We start from the raw sequence: 16,841 nt of genomic DNA, 5'->3' as shown, positions 1-16,841 counted from the left end.
ACGTCCTACTATAATCGTGGGGCAAGAAACCTGCCTACTCTGAGTGAAGGAGAAAGGGTGAGACTGAGAGCTGAGGATCGTTGGCAGCCAGCTGTGAAAAGCCAAGGTCATATACCTGGTTCAAACACATCGTGGAGAAATCTACAGAAGAAATCGAAAAACACCTGCTCAAGAAGAAAGAATTGAGTTTCCAGAATTCACACATCCAGGACTCAGTTATAAATGATGGTGTTCCTAATGTGGTTGCTACAAAAAAGGTGTTGCCTCCTGTACCAACACCTGCAAAGATGTCTTCAATGCCTAAATATGTTGCTGAAGAAACTTAGAAAGTGATTGGACCTCCAAAGCAATATTCTTGCTAAAGTACATAAGTTGTTAACTAAAGTAAAGTAAAGTCTGAGATCTATCATATTATCTATTCATATTTCATTTTGTTATGGAGATTTAAATTGCAACACTGATTTTCTAATTTGCAATTAGAGTTGCGGACACTGTGGACACCACCAGTCAGCTACAGGACACCAAAAAATGGGAATGTCCTTGGAAAATGATTCATGAACGCGTCTCACAGCTACTATCACAATTTCTAGAGTCTGTTAGGAAAGCAATAATACTTGCGGTTGTGAATAATAATTCAAAGATGCATCTTTTCATAGGATAAGGACATGCACTCTCATAAGTAATTATGAGACACCAGACACTATGAGAGACAAGAGTCTTCAATGTACTATAGGTGCAAGAAAACATCACATTCTATAACATTGACATGATGAAGATTTAAACCCGAGGACGAAAAACTAAAAGCTAAAAAATAACCAGTTATTGTACTTGGTGTGAACGGGCCATAAGTCATGTAGGCATACATTTTGAGTAGTCTGGCTGAGGAAACAACAATAGACAGGATAAAATGTTGACGAACAGGAAAACAATGATACTTCCTGTCTGAGAGCTTGTGCGTAATAGCAAATGCTTCTCAGTTCTTTTCGAATCAACTTGGAGGCGGACCTCACCAATAAATATGCAACAACACCATTGCTCTATAGTAAAAGATACTACCAAGGAAATAGAGACCATGATAAAAGAAGCTGAATATCTTCTCAAATATCATAGGAAAGGAGTTCTCAGTTATGTTGCATTAAGTATACTTGTCTCAAATGTTTCTCATAAAATGTCTTAGGAGAAATAAAAATAGACACAATAAATAATTTTTTGACGCACAGTAAGAGAAAGGAGCTATAAGAGGAATGTAAACAATATCTCAGATAATTTGCCCTTGATGAATTTGATGACAGGTTTGAGGTCATATTGAGCTCAGTAAGCATCAGCCCTATAAAGCAACCAAGAAAACTTTTCTGTTCCTATAAACACTGTTATAAGCAAGCAACTGCAGCATTAGTGGACGACAAACTGTCTGTTTAAACACAGTAGAAATGACCGATCATGTCCCACACTGTTTAACGCCTGATGAGTAATTCATGCAGCCTTGAAACAAGGAGCATGATTCTCCTCTTTAACAACCCATCATCATTACTGCATGAATAAATACATTCTTCAACAACAGCAGGTCAAGGAGTAATTCCAATTCCCCAAACGGAACGTCAAACCTTTGCCGTTTAAAGTCTGCGAGTGCGATCTTGTAAACATAATCTGTGATAATTGGACTGCAATTACAATTGAACATGAATTATGCATATTTTCATCATTTTGAAAGCCAATTGTGATACATTATGCACCTGCCATTGCAATTAAGTCACCATTAACTGCTGGTCTGTAACAAACATTTTAATCACATCATTGCCTTGACAATTTTCTAAATTGTAAACCTGGTCTTACTGAGTCAGTTTCTGAAGCTTCTAAACTTAAATAAAGACAAATAAACGCAAACTAACATGAAACAATTAAACAACAAAAACAATCAATCAAATTAGTGTCTAAAAAAAAGACTAAACAAGCTATCATGTATCAAAAAGTACCAAAAAGTACTCTTTCCACTATTCATTTAAAAAATTTTTTTTACATAAATTGCAGTATGAGAGAAAATGAAGAACCAAATATTATATGAGAAGTGCTAAAAAGGAGTATAGAATATGAATGTGGAGTGGAATGGCTTTTACCAGACTGATGAGGAAAGAGGCCACTCGACACCATAGTTAATCTCTGATTCCCAGCATGCATGCTTTGTTTGAATTGATGACTCATGTCTTTAAATAAAACCTTTACATAATGCAATCGAGGGAACAGTTTTAATAGTGACCCCAAATTAGCTGTGAGGCTGAGATTTCACTCCCCAAATTACAGCAATCGTTTGCGAGCATGAGCTTAAGATGACATGAGCTCATCACTAAACTAGAACTCAAAGTAGCTTCATCAGCAGTTTATTTAGAAGTCGAGTGCTTCACGCATGTACACATCTACTCCTAAAAATGTGCAGGAAGAAAGCTTTACTCATATACTCTGTATGATGCCATTTACCATTCCGATGCCTTCAGACATATAATGAAATATATGAAGAGTAGAGATACATCCAGGCCCATTTAACCAGACTAAGGAGCTTTTTAAAGATTGCGGGCATGACAAAATGTGTAATGGGATATCATCACAACAAAACCCCTGACAACAACTATTAAATTAAATATTACATCATAGATATGACATATTGACGGATATTTACATAGATTTTTCAAAATGTTATTTTATGAATAATAATCGAAATTATACAAGCAGTGTTTTCGGGCTGCTACATTGTAACTGACCTACCTGTAACTCTGAAGACCTCGATTAGCTTTCTCAGGTGTCTTTGATTGGGGTTGAAGCTAGACTCTGCAGTGCATTGTCCCTCCAGGACCGGATTTGAAGAACCCTGACCTACAGTATCACAACGTTGTCTACTCTTGCATTCCGAAGGTATGTACATACCTGATGTCATTGCAACACAGTGGAAAAAGAAACCATAACCATGCCAGTTGGCCTGGATCAGCAGGAAACAGCAAGATTTCCCAATGAAAACTGGTAACGCTTTAGAATAATTGTCCATCATTAAAGAGGTAATTAAGCGCTTGCAAGATTTGCTTTTAATATAATTTGCCTGTCTTTGTGAAAGGATTTTTTTATTTATTTTTTTTAATCAGTGCTGCATGACCAAAGAAAACAGAAAAAATGGCTGTGGCGTTCCCTTTTGCCAAAAAGATAGGAACACATCCGTAATACACTGAGCTCAATCCATGAGTGGGAATACAAAAATGCAGAGGTCTAATCTGTAGTTTTAACAGAAGCCCTAGAGCTGCCAAAAGTAAAAAAAACACGTCATGCGGCAGACTTTTGATAACAAATAAATGGGAAGATCTTGGTGCAGGTACACATTGTGCATTTACATTTACTACTGACATTGTAACAACACAAAGATGGTTGAAAATCAGCGAAGTTACCCTTTCAAATGCAACTAGCAAGTAATGCAGGACAACTGAGTAGTGCTACAGTAACACTTCAGCTCCTACTAATAACTAATATGGAAACAAGAATAACTAATCATTAAGGAATATCAAATTTAGGACTGATATAGTTCCCTAACAGTTAATCAGTAACTATTGCATGAATTTAGCCTCATAAAGAACTATTAACTAACTACAGTATGACCAATTGTAAAGAATTACTAATTAACTACTAATCACAACATTAACATGTCTGATATTTGAAGTCAAGTGTTAACTAGTTACTCTGCAGTGACTACTAGTGATCTTGACCAAAGTGAAAAATGTGTTTAAAGGTTCCAGGTCCAGATCGCTGACTGTCGAGTGACAAGATAACACTTGAGAAATTAGATGAGGCTTATTAAGAGTTTCACAATGAATTATAGAATGGATTGTACCTGTTTATGTGTGAATAAAACCTTATATTAAATCTGTTCAATGTATAAAGAGACTGTGTCTCTTTCAGAAAACTTAGATGAAACTGCTTGATTCATATTGATTACATTTACAATGGCTTTGTGAACTTTTTGAAGCTCCTAAGTTTTGGTTGCATGGAATTTCAATGGAGGGACAGATATCTCTCTGGTGTGATTAAAAATATTGTCATTTGTGTTTTGAAGATGAACAAAAGTCTTGAGGTTGAGTAAATGATGATGATGATTTCATTTTTGGGTGAACTATCCTTTTAAAAGAAGTAACTGAAGTGTTAATGTTGTACCACTCATTTGTCTTGTATCACTTTCTCACACAGAAACATTATTCCCAAAAGCATAAAGCAAACACCAGATGAAGAATAGAGGGTGGATTACTCACCATGTTTACATGCAGTGGTCCAGATCCTGGTCTAAACAGCTTCCTTCTATTGGATCCTGTGCTGCTGTTCCTCACACGGAGAATGCCTGACTTAGCCATCGATTTAACTGCAGAACAGATTGCTAGAATAAGTGCAAGTGCTCCATATAAAATTATATTAAAATTCGTGCCACAACATGAAACTCTAACCAGAACTACATGAGAAACTTGAGAGAATGAAACTGCTATGAAAGATGTCCTAACACTGACCTAAGAGAAGGGTGGTAGTCCTATTCAATTTTATGCTTTCATATTATTAATTTTGCTCAGAGATCAGATTGTTTGGAGAATGTTCAGGCTACTGGTCATGTTTATTTTGCACTCCTTGTGTTATTCTTTTTGTTTATATATACAGCACTGTACAAAAGTCTTAGGCAAGCTAGTATTTTCACCCAAAAAATGTTTTTAAGACAGTTATTTGTATTTTTATTTTTTTTATTTTTTTTTGCTGTAGTGTGTCAGTAGGAAATATCAGTTTACATTTCCAAACATTCCTTTTCCCATTAATTGTTATAATCCAGTGAGACTTGTGTATGCACAAGGAGTCTGACAACAGCCGGTATATGATCCACACTGAGATCTGATCTTACCATCATCAAGTCCGTCTGTGATTACATGAAACGGAAAAAAAAACTGAGACAGACTAAATCCAGAAGAACTGAGGGAACGTCTTCAAGACGCTTGAAGAAACCTACCAGCAAATCTACCTGAAAAACAATGTGCAAGTGTACCTGGACAAAAGCTGTTTTAAACACAAAGGGTGGTCACACCAAATATTGATCTGATTTAGAAATAATTTAATAAAATTGAAATAAAGGTTAATTAATAAATAAAATCTATTTATGACATAATTTTTTAAAGCATCCTCACTTTACAGCATTTTTACACAAGTGCCTAAAGCTTTTCACTGTACTGTAGTTTGCAGGCAGGTTTCTTCATGCATCTTGGAGACATTGCCGCATTTCTTCTGGATTTAGTCTCAGTTTTTTTCTGTTTCTTCATGTAATCACAGACAGACTCGATGATGGTGAGTTCAGATCATACCAGCTGTTGTCAGACTCCTTCTGCATACAAAAATCTCACTGGATTATAACGATTCATGGCTTAAGGAATGTTTGGAAATGTAAACTGATATTTCCTACTGACACACTACAGCAAAAGATATAAAACACCATTTTGGTTTTAACCATTTTGAAATTAATTCACTATTCATCTATTTCTGCTTATGTCTGTATATGCGTTTTGACATGCACTGTACCTGGAGGAGTGAGCACATGTGTCAGGGCAATGGGCTCTAGTGCAGAGAGAGTGGTTGGCAGTGGCAGTGAGCGACACCGCTGAATCAGAGCTTTAAGTGGAGGATCTGCAGGCGACTGGCCAGGAGGGCGTGAGAGGGTCTGAAAATCACTGCATTAAGTCAGATAACCCTTAAAACAGCAACATATTACATTCCACTGCATCCAAAGTGTCTCATTTACCAACTGGCAAATAAAATATTTCATGTCAAGTAGTGAGTGGGGTTAATCAGGAGAAGAAGAGTATCTGAAAACATCTAACTGAGAATACAGTCAACAGTAAGTTGAAAATAAAAATACTTTTAGCTATTGTACACACAGGCAAAACAATAGCTAAAAGTTGTGGCCTATTCAACTCAAATCTGTTGAGTGTTTAGGTCGTTTTGAGTTTAGTCTAAACAGGAAAACATGAAATCTTATGTACTAGCCCTCTGCAGGGGGTTTGAAATCTGATAGAATTAAGTTATTTTCCCTAGTGCATTTTAGCCTGAAAAGTAAGATCATATTTGATGTGTTTTTCTCATCATTCCCTTACTAAAAAAAAAAAAATACCAAACTGAATTTAAAATACATTATTTCATACTTAGTATACTACAAATCAATTAACATATTTACTGACATACTGTATCGCTAGAGACTTACTGATATAAATATTATAATAGTACTTCTTTATTGCACGATGCACATTTCTTAATATTAAGCCTAAAATGTGTTTAATATCACAATTAGGAAGGCTAGTATGATATAATATCAGTCTTTAAATGCAAGATATTTAAAGTGTATCTAAAGTATGCTTGTAATAGTTCAATTTTAGCACAATCAAATATACTTAAGTGTATCTTTAGTTGGATCTCAGCACTATTTCTGGATAACTAAAGTACATTAAGTACAAAATTAGTTGTTCCAATTCAGCAGACTTAAAGTATGCCAATTTAGTATACCAAAAGTACAATTGCAGGGTATTTACATACATATGTAAATGTATTTGTATTATACTTAGCATAAAATAAATGTATTTCAAATACATTTTAGAAAATGTATTTTTCAACAGGGTCATCATGCGAATGGTTGTTAAGATGTCAGATGTTCAATACATACAGTTATTAAATGCATGTCTACTTGAGCAAGGTTAGTGTGTAAAAGACCACACAGCATGTCATAAGTTACCCTTAGCAAACAATTTGAAGTTAGTAAACCAACTATCCTCTCCAAACATTCAGAGGGTGACATGTTCCTACCACTGACCGTTCTGTTGCTGGTCTATATATCTGCCAAAAATGAATCAAAAATTTTGAATATAGAATTTAATTTATTTAGAATAATTTTTTTAGAATAAAAATATAGAATTTATGGTATAATGCTTGTATGTTTCGAAGACACTCGTAATAAATTTGTAATGTATTTGTAACACAAATAAAGTACACTTTAATATCATTAATCAAGCATGTAATTAGTCCCTACAGGCATATACTTGAAATATACTAAGTATACTTGAAGTTGTTCCAATTTAGCACACAAAATTTACACACAATTTAATAACAACTAAAATAGCACACTTCAAGTTAACCAATCATTAACACACTTTAAGTATACTAAATTAGTCTGGCTGCAAGTATACTTAGCATAATTATTTTTTCACCAGGGTACTCCTACTCCTAACCACACTGAACCTGCTGATCAGCAAAGGTGTCTTAGAAGGTGCAGCCCGTCCGATTAACATGAGGACAACACTTCTAGTTTGTAAAGTCCAGGGGTCAGAAAGTAAAAGTCCTGCCATGTGTTTATTCCACCCATGAACTCAGCCAGCTGATTTCACTAATTAGTTCTATCTCCTGGCTAATTAGCAAATCCAGGTGATTGGAACAAAATACTGAGGAGGACTTTTACTTTCTGAACCTGGACTTTACACCTCTGGTTTCAATTATATGCCTATTAAATTCACATTGGGCACTTTTTTTTCCCAGTTTTCAAACGTTTTCTTCATTTAAAACAAACGCCCCTGCTCTGGGCTGATATAAGAAGAGTGAGTTTGGAGAAAGGATGATTCGAACTCAGGTTGGTTGGGTCAAAAGCTAAACGCTAAATGAACTGTCCTTACTCTCCACTCTCCACTGTCCCAGTTACTGACTTGATTTCTTTTGTAATTTTGTCTTTTTCAACCAGACAGTGAAGGGTGGAGTTAATGTAAATAGACACATAACTATCATTATGAATATAATATTTAATAATTAGAACTTAAAATAATAATTATAATGAATAGAGAGTCACAGTTTTACTTTTCATTGTGGGCAGTGTTTCCCAAGCCTGTTCCTGGAGGCACACCAACCTTCCTTATCTGACCCATGTATTTCTGGGCTGCGTTCCACTTGTTTATTCCCTTCCCTCGCTAACTTCCCTCGTCTCGTTGACTCGGATGTATATCATTGCTTACGCCAGTTCTCACTACTGGCAGAACCCATGCAATTGAACTGGAAAGTCCTAAGCCTTTATCACTTTGAACCCACTATAGAACTGATTTATTATTTACACTTATTTCTTTATGAATTTGTTTCATTCACCATTCCAAATGGCTACAGGTATTGAGCTGTTGGAGAAAATGTATAAATTACACAAATGAACATTAATCCTTTTGCTTTCCTGATTTTATCCCAGGAGGCCCATGGTAACTCCAGTTTAGATTCAGCCGCACTTCAGATGATGCCATTTTTTGATGGACAAAGTGCCAAATATTACCCTTAAATTGTAATCATTACAATCACAAGCTGTAATCATTGCCTTAATATCACATTAAGGTTTTGTTGACGAATTAGCAGAAATATGGCTTTTCAGGTCCAACCACATCTAATATTCCTGCTGTAAAACCACCATAATTTTCTCTTTTCAAATTGAAAACCAATCTATTAAAACATACATGGACCATCCTGCCCTCATGAGAAAATACATCCATTGTTAAAGTCGCATGCATGATGAACCTACTCAAGTTTGTTACTGTGACAACCAATGTTAATATGCTAGCAAAAGTGGCTGCAGTCTGAACAGAAAAAATATATCTGATCTGTCAACTTATTATTTTAACAGTTAGTCTAAAAAGTTGGTAAATTTTGAGGTGTGACCAAAGGCAATGCAACACTCACTATTACAAACTAGACCAAGGCTGGCGCTGCTGTATTTACAAAGGACTAGATGAAAATCAAAGGTCTTTTACATTAGTCAGTTACTAATTTAAAGTTACAGGTTACAACATATTAAATACATTTTTATTTTTTTATATCACTCTCTCTTGGACTACAAAGATAAAGCAGATTCTGCATGAGATTTTTTTAAAACTTAGATTTGGATTACAATTTAACACACTAACTCAAGGAGGGGAAACTCCAGTCCTGGAGGGCCACTGTCCTGCAGAGTTTAGCTCCATCACTAATCAGACATCTAATCGAATCTAAAGTTGTTCCTCATTTCAAAGGCTGTGTCCTCCGGAGGTTTCATTTGTCGGCCACGTACGTTATAAAAGATGTCTTATTTTAGAAAGGTAACCATTATCAGATTGACCGTTATTCCTAGTGAAGCGTTATTGTTTATGACTTTGGAATGTAGTGGTCAGTTTACTGAAATGAAGGTATTTGGCTGACAAATACAACTTCCAGAGGACTCAGTCTTCGAAATGATACACAGCTTAAAGGATGTAGTGCCTTGATAAGGTGCCTTGAAACCTGCAGGATTATTCAGTGTGTTGATGTAATTTCCACTGAAACAGGAAGACAGTGCGGGACATATTAAGTAGCTCCTCCCTTTTTTTAAATGGCCAATAGCGTTTTGTTCATATCACAGCTCAGCCAGAGCCGTTGAGCTCGGCAAACAACTCAGATTCTAGAGGCATTTGAAAATCTGATGAGAAGCTGAAGTGTAGAGTGATGTCATCAAAATCATTGATCCATATTGGTGAAATGATATTGTAAGTTTTGAATGCTCATATCTTCTAAATGCAAATTTTATCATTGTTTTGAAGCACACTAAATGATAGATAACCTTAAGGCTAACATATTTATACTAAAAGCAAAAAACAAAAACAAAAACTTTTGATTTCATAGGGACTTTAAGTCTTCAGGATTGCTTGGTATACAGGCAGATGTGTTTGACAAAAAAATGTGTAACCCAGGTACTGGCACTAAATGGAACTATATTCTGCAGGATAGAGGCCCACCAGGACCGAAGATGCTCATTCTTGCTCTAAATGAAACTGTTTAAATAGTTAGATCCATGACATATTTATAATAGCATTTGGAAAACACATCTTTCATTGACTGCAAAATGAGTTAGTTGTGCAAACAAGTTAGTAGTGCGTTGATAGCAACGTCAGCATGACACAAGGTAATAAAATGAATGCCAGCCATGACATGAGATCGAGCAGCATTAGGATAGTCTTCTTATGAATTGTTTTTCAACATACAATCTTATATTTACTTTCTTAATAAACATTCCTGGAAGTTTGTTTTCATGATATCTCATCAAAAAGTAATGATTTCTAAAACATTTTAGCTGACAACACCATTACTTCTTATTTTGTCAACCCCACCTTTCTATCTACCTGTCATAGAGACCCCCTTTCACCATCCAATCAGCTATTAATGGACAAAATCCTACAGTACATTTACTGAATATCCCTTTCACCTGAAAATATGTTACATTATAGAAATAAATATTGGTTGTGAATGTCATTAAAAAAAAGTCACAGTTTAAGGCAGCTTACATTACCTTAAATATGTCCTCCGGGCAGTTTGTTATCTTTTTCCTATCTGTGCAAATATCTTGGTTTTCATCAACAGTTTTGTTAGATAAGTGATGTGAGATCACAGAGTTTTCTTTTGGTGTATCTGGTTCTTCATATCTTGGGTGGCTCTCAATGGTGGCAAGAGAGATATGAGTCGAGCTGAGCTGAGACTGGGATTCATCCGAGTTATTACACAGGGAATTGCTATCTCTTGGAGAGTCAGGGCAAGTTCTCCAGGCCTTCAGCACCACAGGAGGAGAGCAATCCACCTTGTCACTGACAGTTGAGACCACCATGTCAGTAGATAACGTAGATTTACAGTGAACTGAGGCATCGGCTTTGTGCTCACTCTTGATTGGCATATTATGGATGAGCTCTCCTGACTGATCTGTCTTTCTCAAATTAAGAGGCGACTGCTGTCCTTCAGGGGGGGAGAATGAGCGAGACGAGTTTCTCCATTTCATTGCTGTCTCAGCCACGCTGTTGAAAAATCGGAGAAGGCCTCGAAAATGGCTGCTTTTGCCATCAAGGCCCGTTTGTTCAGGTGCAGAGTTCAAATCTTTGACCAGCTCAAAGCTGACCGAGCCATAGTCCGAATCAATGGTTTTGTCCAGGGTATTCATTGACTCAAAACTACTCTCTGCCAACGTCTGACTTCCTTTTCCTTTGAGGGAAATTCTTCTCAAGTAATTCAAAACATCACCCCCCTTTGACCATCGTCTTCTTTGAGGTATCTTGAGGCTTTGCTTCACATAGCAGGATTCCTGTTCCATCACAGATGAATTGTTGCAGTTTGAGAAGTTGGGGTGAGATTTCTTTGTATACATGACTCTTTCTGACAACTTATACCCATTTTGGTTGCTAACGGTGTCCTTGGTCTCCTGGTGGACAATCTCTGGGGTTGCAGCTGGGTCTATGTCCTCAAATGAACAGTAGAAGTCTGCAGTGTGTCCTGCAAATGAATGTCTCTTGGCTTTATTCCTAAACACATGCTTGAACTCTGAAGAAGGAGATTCCTTGCACATATACACATCATCTATGTCATCTTTCAGGTCAATGTCGAATTTGGCATCAGAAATCTTACCAGCTTTCCCTCTAAAAACAGATGGGGACTTTAATTTCTTGAAGGACCTTACTTTGTTTGTGATTGACAGTTTTAGAAAGGACGCTTCACCTGGGAGGATCACTGAGTGAGGTCGCCTGTCCAGGTCAGAGGTGGCCTTGCGGCGGTGCAGGATCCTCCAGATGGCTGCGGTCCTGGAGCGCCGGTTGGGTTCCTGTTTTTCTCTTCTGAGGGTCTGACAGGGAGTAATGGAGTCTGAGGAATTGGACTCTGGAATCCATGAGATCTCAGTTTTGCTGTTTTCGTCAGCTGAGACATTGAAAACGCTATTGACAAATCCATTGGTAAGATTAGACTCTGACATGGGGCTGGTTGTGCTATCCATCCTCTCTCATTTTAAGACAAAATGTCAGGTGTCCAGTTTATGAAGCATCATTTTTGTCATCCTTGAGAAAACCTGTGATAAAGCAAAAATCACACAATATGGGAGATTTATGTCTCTTATGTAAAACAACGAAATGCAAATTATCTGTTAACATTCTGCATTCAGATATGTCCCCAGGATTGTAAAAACCCAATATGCCCATTAAAGACAAACAAGAATACTTTTCCGCTTGTTCTTAATCCAGGTCCACAATGAACTTGAAGTAACCTGTAACATGAACCACCTTTACTTTCTTTCTTTCTTTCTTTCTTTCTTTCTTTCTTTCTTTCTTTCTTTCTTTCTTTCTTTCTTTCTTTCTTTCTTTCTTTCTTTCTTTCTCTCTCTCTCTCTCTCTCTCTCTCTCTATATACACACACACACTCTTTATAAATAAACACACTCTTTATAAATAAACACACACAAAACTACCATTCAAATGTTTGTGGTCTGTAAACATGTTTTTGAAAGAAATTTATACTTTTATTTAGCAAAAATGATTTAAATGGACATTTAGAATGTTACAAAACATTTTTTTTTTTTTTTTAAAGTTTCTGTTCATCAAAGAAAAAAACACACTGTAATCACAGTTTCCACACTTAATTAAGCAGAACAACTGTTTTCAACTGTCATAAGAAATATTACAATGACTTCTTAAGGATCATGTGAGACTGAACTGCTGTGAGTAATGGCTGCTGAAACTACAGGGGAAAAAAATCAAATATATATTATATATATATATATATATATATATACATAACCTTTCTAGGTTATATACACACACATAAAGTATTTATAAAGTATAAAGAGCTTTAGAACTTAAAAAAAAAAAAAAAAAATCTTTCTGACGGCAAATGTTTGAACTGTATACGCTTGTACAAGAATCTACGTACAACATGAGATGTGATTTCAAATTCTAATCCTGTAAGAATTTTCATAATGCTATATAATCGGAATGTACTTATTCAAAAAACAAAAAACAAACAAACCAAACAAAAACAAGACAAAAATTAGACAATGTTATGAACCCACACTTCAGGAAATTCCTATTCTTTGATAAGAGAGGGATTTGGAAAAACTTACCAAATTAGACTTCTCCGGTTGAATCAGAGTGCGTGTCTCATAGAAGAACAAAAAACATTCTGTGTGAATCCTTTAACATTAAAAATGGTTTTCCAATATAATCATTTGGACGACTGTTAATCCACAGCATTCTTCAGGAATGGTCTAGGGTTTTTCTCAGCCTGATGCCCCACAGAGACCGAACAGACGCCACATACACACACGCCCAGTTCCTCTCATTAAGTTTGAAGTCATGATCCAGTTATTTTTGCCACTCTTCCACTGCAACTACAAAGACTCTAAATGGAACACACTATTTGGCTAGGTCAGTCCTTTTTACATTTGCAGTGAAATGTTAATTTGAAATAACTTTTCATTGCCACAGTAGTTTTGAATATGTTCATCAGTGCAGTGAAGAGTGTTGTAATGTATATAGTAAATCAACACAATACACAAAACGTAGGGTCAAAGTTTGAGGGCCTATTTTAAACACTTCCTTTTTGTCCTGTTTTGGTACTACTGTAATCACATGCAATTTTCCTGCTCTACACAGGAAAGAGTGGATCTGAGTGAAAAAATGCTTTAAGTTTGACAAAGACAGGAAGCCTGGCTGACAGCATGTAAATATCTGCTCCGTACACTCTTTCCCTTCTGTCTGTGCATTGTGAGGGAAAGACAATTGGGTTTTCTTTCCCCCTGTGAGTCAGTACGCTCCAGTTTGTCAACATGATGCTACCGCTGTAGCCATTTCCTCAGCTAAAACATATTACTGCCACACTGTACACATCGAACAGACATATACATTTAAAGCTAAAGCTTTTTATTGGCATTAACTTTTCTTAAACTGTTTCTACTTAAAAAGACAAAAGACCATAAAACATTCTCCAAATGCCTCACATTCAGCACGCTTCCTGTGCATGAGCAGGCAGCTTTCCTGCTATCCATTTCTGTCACAATGCACATCCTGGATAAGTTAACCCTCCTTTATTTTTATTTATTTATTTATTTATTTGCTTTTTCAAACCAAAGGCAAGACTAAATTATTTTGTCAATGAGCTGCACACACACACACACACACACACACACACACACACACACACACACACACACACACACACACACACACACACACACACAGAGAGAGAGAGAGAGAGAGATGATTAATGGGGAAAGGGTAAAAAACCTGGACTAGATTCAGAAGTTTTGACTCAAAATTAATTCAACTACCTTTGATGTTTGTTCCATATTATCTCCGTTTCAAAATGTTGTTCAGAAAGCACCTCGTGTGATGTCATCACTTTTTATCTTGTAGAACAATTGGCCTTTTCCTTAGTTTCCTGTGACATAGTTCCAGATCAACATCATGATAGAGTAGGCTCACACACAAACACACACACACACACACACACACACACACACACACACACACACACACACACACACACACACACACACACACACACACACACACAGACACACAATGGTTTGAGCTAAACCTGAACTTGCAATGAACTGGCTTCTTTTGGATTTTTTGTTTTTGTTTTACTGAACAAACTATATATTCTATCCCCTTACACTAACCCTACTTCTAAACCTACCCATCACAGAAAACTTCCTGCATTGAAAAAAAATAAAAAAATAATCCAATGCTTTCCATATGATTTATAAGACGTTTTAAAAAAAAAGTCCCTCCAAGGTAAAAAATTACTGGTATTACTATTCTTGTGGGGACATATGGTTGAATGGCTGAAGCTAAACCTGAAGTTGTTTTACCAGGAACTATCTATAGGCAAAGCTCCCTTTTAGTAAAAGTATAAAGAAACAGTAAAAGTATATTTTAATAACATATTATATGGTAATATATCTGTCATGGTTCTGTACAGTTAGTTTCATTTTCACAGACTTTTAGTTTTTTTTTTTTTCATTAGTTTCTATGCACACTGATCAATTTTCACAGCTGCTTATCATTTAGTTTATTATGTCTGTCTATTTAAGTTCCCGTTTGTATCACTCATTGTCTGGTATTGTTTGTGCGTACACTCCTTTTCATTTTGTTTGCCCGTATTGAATAAATCAGCTGTTATTGGGAAATTCTTCTTCTTCTTCTTCTTCTACTTCATCATCATCTTTGACCTGGGATTGTTCTAATATCTTTCTTATTTGTATATTTTATTTAATGATTCTTACTTTACAAGGTGTTATGACTGACAGCTTTAATAAATAAATATATATATTTTTTGAAAAGCGCATTACTTATTTTCCTAACCGTATAACTTTTCAAACTTGAACGCCCCTGTTGAATACCTCTGCTCTAATCAGTCTATTTATCTCATGTGGGATGATGCAACAAATATGAGGTTCTAATGTAAGTAAACAAAAAAATAGTTTTTTTTTTTTTTTACAGCACGTTACAATGTGTTTTGTTTATTGTTGAAATGGGAGGTTGTGTTCTGTTATGAAAATCCATTTCCTGCTCTCTCGCTCTTCTGAAACTTGACTTTCAGATTTTTTGGAATTTAACGTTAAATTAATAATAATAATAAGTTTAATTTATATAGCGCCTTTCCCAAGCTCAAGGACGCTTCACAATAACAATAAATAACAAACAATCAGTTCACACATAAATGGACAATAGACATTTGCCCAGTCCAAGAAATGAAAATGAGCGATTGCAGTTGATATCGCATTACATTTGGAATACAAACAAAAACAGAAACAAAAAACAAAAAACAACACTATTTACAGACAGCATGGAAGGTGGGCAGTTGAAGTAGAGATGCAAAAGACTAATGGTACCCAAGTTAACATTATGACTGTAATACAGAGTTATGAAAAATGTTTAAGAAAAACATGTCATGACTGATAATACTGTTTAAACAAATGGGATTTGAGTTTAGACTTAAATTCATGCAGCGTGGTTGTTGTCCTAAGAGCCAGGGGAAGAGAGTTCCATAGCTTAGGGGCTATAACGGGAGAAAGACCTGCCACCCATAGATGATAGACAAAATCTCGGCTCACAGAGGAGTTCACAGCCAGAAGATCGGAGAGATCGAGAGGGAATATAAGGTGAGTAGGAATTTATGACAGACAGTATCAAAAGCTGAGCTGAGGTCGAGTAATAAAAGTATGGAAAGGTTTCCCGAGTCACCAAAGAGTAAGAGTTCGTTGATAACGTTTCAGTACTGTGGTTTCAGTACTGTGGTTTCAGTACTGTGGTTTTGGCGAAAACCAGACTGAAATAAATCAAAGCTATTGTTGAGGGATAGATATGACTGCAATTCAGTGGCAACAACCTTTTCCATGATTTTTGAGACATACGGTAGATTGGAGATTGGGCGATAATTAGCATAGTCAGTTGGGTCCATATTTGTTTTTTTAAGGATAGGAGTTACCGCAGCCGTCTTTAGTGAGACTGGAACCGAGGCAGAGAGAAGAGACATATTTACAAGATGTGAGATAGGAGCAGAAATTACAGAGGTACAGTGTTTCAGAAGGATTGTTGGTGCGGGATCCAACCGGCATGAAGAAGAATTGGATTTCTGTATCATTTCACTAATTAAGATGGGGTTGGTCAACATAAAGTTATTAAGTGTTTTATAGACTGAGCTTGCTCACAAGTAGAAGTGGTCGGTTCATCACCAAAAGTCCCCCGTAAAGCATCCAGCTTTCCCTGAAAGTGGTGCAAAAAAGAACAGCACAAGTCATCAGATTCTTGTTGACAGGCATCGTTTAAATTAAGATCTAAACGATTTGAAGTGATATTTTGTGTGTGTGTGTAACACAGTCAAGTGAAACATTATAAGAGCTGAAGGGTGATCAGAATAATATAACTGTCTTAATCTTACTAAATTTGAATTAGCAGTTTAACTGTTATAAATCAGTGGCCGAGAATACTATCACCTACAGTGTGGTA

General features: G+C 36.1%; 1 protein-coding gene across 6 annotated transcripts in view; it reads right to left on the bottom strand.

Annotated features, from left to right (window-relative positions):
• Positions 1-13,140, bottom strand: part of arhgef9b (Cdc42 guanine nucleotide exchange factor (GEF) 9b) — a 74,091-nt gene extending 60,951 nt beyond the window's left edge. For all 6 annotated transcript variants that reach the window (XM_084133730.1, XM_084133725.1, XM_084133726.1 and 3 more), the window contains exons 1-4: positions 12,950-13,140; positions 10,367-11,902; positions 5,578-5,716; positions 4,281-4,387 (exon numbers count right to left, since the gene is read on the bottom strand). In XM_084133730.1, the coding sequence (XP_083989856.1) occupies positions 4,281-4,387; positions 5,578-5,716; positions 10,367-11,830 (1,710 nt within the window). In that variant the 5' untranslated portion in view covers positions 11,831-11,902; positions 12,950-13,140. The remainder of the gene's footprint in view (positions 1-4,280; positions 4,388-5,577; positions 5,717-10,366; positions 11,903-12,949) is intronic.
• Between the last annotated feature and the right edge of the window lie 3,701 nt (positions 13,141-16,841).

Source organism: Abramis brama (genome assembly GCF_963993115.1).
Source record: "Abramis brama genome assembly, chromosome: 13".
Lineage (NCBI taxonomy): Eukaryota > Metazoa > Chordata > Actinopteri > Cypriniformes > Leuciscidae > Abramis > Abramis brama.
This window is presented reverse-complemented; position numbering and strand designations above follow the sequence as displayed.